Here is a 4164-nt window from a genome sequence, read left to right on the forward strand (position 1 = left end):
TTTGGTTGGCCCAATCTACATACAATATATATATTTACATATATTTTTAATATATAAAGTATATTTTAAACTTTGGAAAAAAAGGCTGTGCTGTAAAAACATTCAGTGGGTTGCTACAAGGACTAAGATAAACTGACAGAATGAGAAGAGGACAGAGCGACAAAGCTGCTGCCACTCTGCTCCAGTGACAGCTTTGATCCTCTTCCTGGATGCTGTCTGTGTGGAGTTTGCATATTCTCTGTGACTTTGTGGGTTTCCTTGACTTGTTGCAGATTTTCACACAGAGAGTGGTGAATCTTTGGAATTCTCTGCCGCAGAAGGTAGTTGAGGCCAGTTCATTGGCTATATTTAAGAGGGAGTTAGATGTGGCCCTTGTGGCTAAAGTGATCAGGGGGTATGGAGAGAAGGCAGGAACAGGATACTGAGTTGGATGATCAGCCATGATCATATTGAATGGCGGTGCAGGCTCGATGGGCCGAATGGCCTACTCCTGCACCTATTTTCTATGTTTCTATTTAGGTAGTTAAATGCCAATTTTAGTGGCGTTATTCTGTTCAGACGTAGAAGGTCATGAGAGAACTAGTTCGGTTTTTCCCAACAAGCTTACAGCTTCACTGTCACTCGGTATTCCCCATTGTTTATTTCTAAAGTTCAATTTTTTAAATGACTTTGGTTTCTCAGAATGACTAGTGCATAGATCATAAGATCATGTGATAGGAGCAGAATTAGGCCATTCGATCCACCAAGTCTACTCCGCCATTCAATCATGGGTGATCAATCTCTCCCTCCTAACCTCATTCTCCTGCCTTCTCCCCATAACCTCTGACACCTGTACAAATTAAGAATCTATCTATCTCTGCCTTAAATATATCCACTTGGCCTTCCACAGCCTCCTGTGGCAAATAACAGATTTACCACCATAATGTAATACTACAGTGGTTGTTTCCATTGTACTCTGTGCCTGGGTATGGAGCAAGTGCTGCATTGTGCAAAACATACCTCATTGCTTTGCCTTGTGTTAGCTGCCAGTAGCAAAGAGACATGTCTCTCTGCAGGCCTCAAAAGAAGCTGCCAAAAAGGACTCAACAACCCCTGTAGAATGGATTTCTACCACTATTAGTTTTGTTTGAGGAAAACTAATATCTTAAATGTTTAACAAAGCACAATTAAGAAAGTAAATGAATTATCATAAACAAACTTTATAAAAAATAATACAAAATACGAGAATAACTATATACATACACAGTATAAAAAAATATTTTCTTTGAGGAGCATTATCTTGTCGAGCATTAAAATCTCATACCAAAAGAAAAAACTATTGACATTAAGTCGTCAGATATTTTCAATCCATTATTTCCAGAAATTACTCAGAAGTCTGCAAAATATGCGTGCATTTAGTTGCATATGTTCACGCACTAAAACTTGCTCTCAACTATTTAACGTTATAATTGACAAATCAGGTAGATTCACTGCTTTTACAGCCATTAAATCACCTCCACACGGGGTAATGTTTATTTTCTGAAGGTGGAAACTCCACTTTAACTTAAGCCAGTTTCACAGGTGATAAATTGGCAAGAGGCAGGCTTTACCTGATGGCTCATAATGCAGTGTGGTTTCTGGCACACAGAAATCCCCATTTGTTACAATATAAGCGTTGATTGTGGATCGTGTAAAGAATAGAATAGATTTGACTGTTTTATCTCAGATTCCTCAGCATTTTGGAGACACCAAAAATTGACTGAGACATTGAAACATGATCGAAACGTGGCCTGTCCATTCCTCCCCGGATGCTGCTGAGTTACTCCAGCACTTTGTGTCTTTTTCTGTAAACCAGCATCTCCAGATCTTTATGTCTACAGTTGTATCCAATTCCTGATTCCCATCCCAAAACCCATTTTGGTAAACACGTTGAAATAGTGACCTGCAGATGCTGGTTTACACAAAAGGACACTCCACACAAGTGCTGGAGTAACTCAACAGGTCTGGCAGCATCTCTGGAGAACAGATGGGTAGATGTTATTTCGGATGGGAAAGTTCTCGTGTACAAGATCGATATTCTGTCCAAGTCCTCCTGTTCCAAACTGACCAGACATGTAAATCCCGAAGATAAACTCGAAAATGCTGGAGTAACTCAGCGAGGCAGGCAGCATCTCTGGGGAGAAGGAATGGGTGACGTTTCAGATCTTCAGACAACATTCTCTGTTTTATCTCGGATTCCGCAGTATTTTGGAGACACAAGGAACAGTACATGGAGCTTGGGTTGCTGGTGGCGCCGACTTACCGGGAGATACCCCGGCGGACGGCGCTCAGTTCCTGGAGCAGCTCAGTTTAATGGAGAAGACCAGGTCCGCCGCGTAGGCCAGGAGGTTGACGCTGAGCAGCACGGTGGACATCAGGCACACTTTCCAGCCGCAGTCTGTCACCCCGGTCGCTGTGGCCGCCTGCCGGCTGAGGCGGAAGGTCCAGCCGACCAGCGCGGCGCCGTAGGTGAGGGCTCCGAGGGCACTGGCGGCGGCGAGGAGGCGCTCCCTCGGCACCGGGCAGCAGGCCCGGCACTCCAGCGCCGTCACCACGGCAACCAGGCTGAGCAGTGCGCAGGCGCCGAGCGCCGCCGCGCCCCCCCACAGCGCGGGGGAGGCCGGGAAGGCGCCGGTCGCCATGGCGACGGAGAGGCCGCAGGCTACGTTCAGCTGCACCACCTTCAGCAGCCCCGGGCCCGTGGCCATGTAGCTGGCGGGCCGGCCGCGCCGCGACACACACACCTCGGCCGCGTACGCCACCACGGCCAGGCAGCAGCAGGCGGTGGCGGCCGCGTGGTAGGAGCAGGGCCGGCGGCTCCAGTCCTGTCCGGAGCCCACCGCCAGCAGCGGGTAGGTGAGCGACGTGGTCAGGTTCATGAGGCCGCAGAAAGCGGCCAGCGCCACCGACAGGTTCTTCCAGGTCGGCGGGAAGAGGCTGTGCAGCTGAGTGAACTCGATGACGAACACGACGAGGGTGGAGGTGAAGGAGATGCACCAGGTGGTGATGGCGAACGCGGTGAAGCTGGCGTCCTGGCCCGGGTTGCTGCCCGCCGCCTGCGACAAGCCCAGAGCCGAGCAGGTAAAGAGTATCTGCAGCAGCCGCGCCACCGCCTTGGGTGAGATCAGCTCACTCGGGTCGCTGAACCTCACCGGCATCTCCACCGGCTGGCACGACGTCTCCCTGGCCAAAGCACCGCTGTCCAGCAGCACCGGGTCTGCGAGATTGCAGCGAACAAGTCACCAGCACATGCGAAGTGACCCCGTTGCATCCTCGGTTGCAGTAGGTATTGGGGGAGGCGCGGTGCACACATTTCCTGTCTCTACCGAGAGCAGAAGAACAATATGATTACCTGATGTGAAACTACCTACTTCCAAACCGCAATAACAGCGCTGCAAGTCACAGGAAGACGTTGACAAACCACCACTTGCCAGGCGAGTGTATACTTTCAAACATTTAGGGTGGTTATATCACAGCTTACTGTAGCAGTTTGGTTCACAACCCTTGACAACTAGACTATCATAGATAGACACAAAAAGCTGGAGTAACTCAACGAGTCAGACAGCATCTCTGGAGATGTTCCCTTTCTCCAGAGATGCTGTCTGACTCAGTTTCAGAGGTCTTTTGTTGTCACGTGTACCAATTAAGGTACTGTGATACTCGATTTACCATGCAGCCATACTAAAAAGCAACAAGAAACACTAGTCAGTCTGAAGAAGGGTTTCCGCCCGAAACATTGCCTATTTCCTTCGCTCCATAGATGCTGTTGCACCCGCTGAGTTTCTCCAGCATTTTTGTGTACCTAAGAAACACAACTACTCGGATTCCCCACATTCCTCACTGTGATGGAAGGCAAAATAGTCCAATATTCTTCCTCTGTGCAGGGAGTGCAAGGTTAATTCCCGGGATGGTGGGACTGTCATGACTGAGAGAATGAAGCAGCTGGGCTTGTACACTCTGGGGGTTAAGGATAAGAGGGAATCTTATTGAAACATATAAAGGTTTGGACATGCTGGAGGCAGGAAACATGTTCCCGATGTTGGGGAGTCCAGAACCAGGGGCCACAGTTTAAGAATAAGGGGTAAGCCATTTAGAACACAGACAAGGAAACACTTTTTCTCACAAAGAGTTGTGAGTGTGTGGAAT

The 4164-nt window shown here is 48.5% G+C and overlaps 1 protein-coding gene across 1 annotated transcript; it reads right to left on the reverse strand.

Moving 5' to 3' along the window:
• Window positions 1–1162: 1162 nt before the first annotated feature.
• LOC129708158 (myeloid-associated differentiation marker-like) lies at window positions 1163–3934 on the reverse strand. Its single transcript, XM_055653745.1, has one exon. It carries the CDS (start codon window positions 3174–3176, stop codon window positions 2307–2309), a length of 870 nt encoding a protein of 289 aa, XP_055509720.1. The 5' UTR covers window positions 3177–3934; the 3' UTR covers window positions 1163–2306.
• Between the last annotated feature and the right edge of the window lie 230 nt (window positions 3935–4164).

The sequence above is a fragment of the Leucoraja erinacea genome, chromosome 23, assembly GCF_028641065.1.
Source record: "Leucoraja erinacea ecotype New England chromosome 23, Leri_hhj_1, whole genome shotgun sequence".
NCBI lineage: Eukaryota > Metazoa > Chordata > Chondrichthyes > Rajiformes > Rajidae > Leucoraja > Leucoraja erinaceus.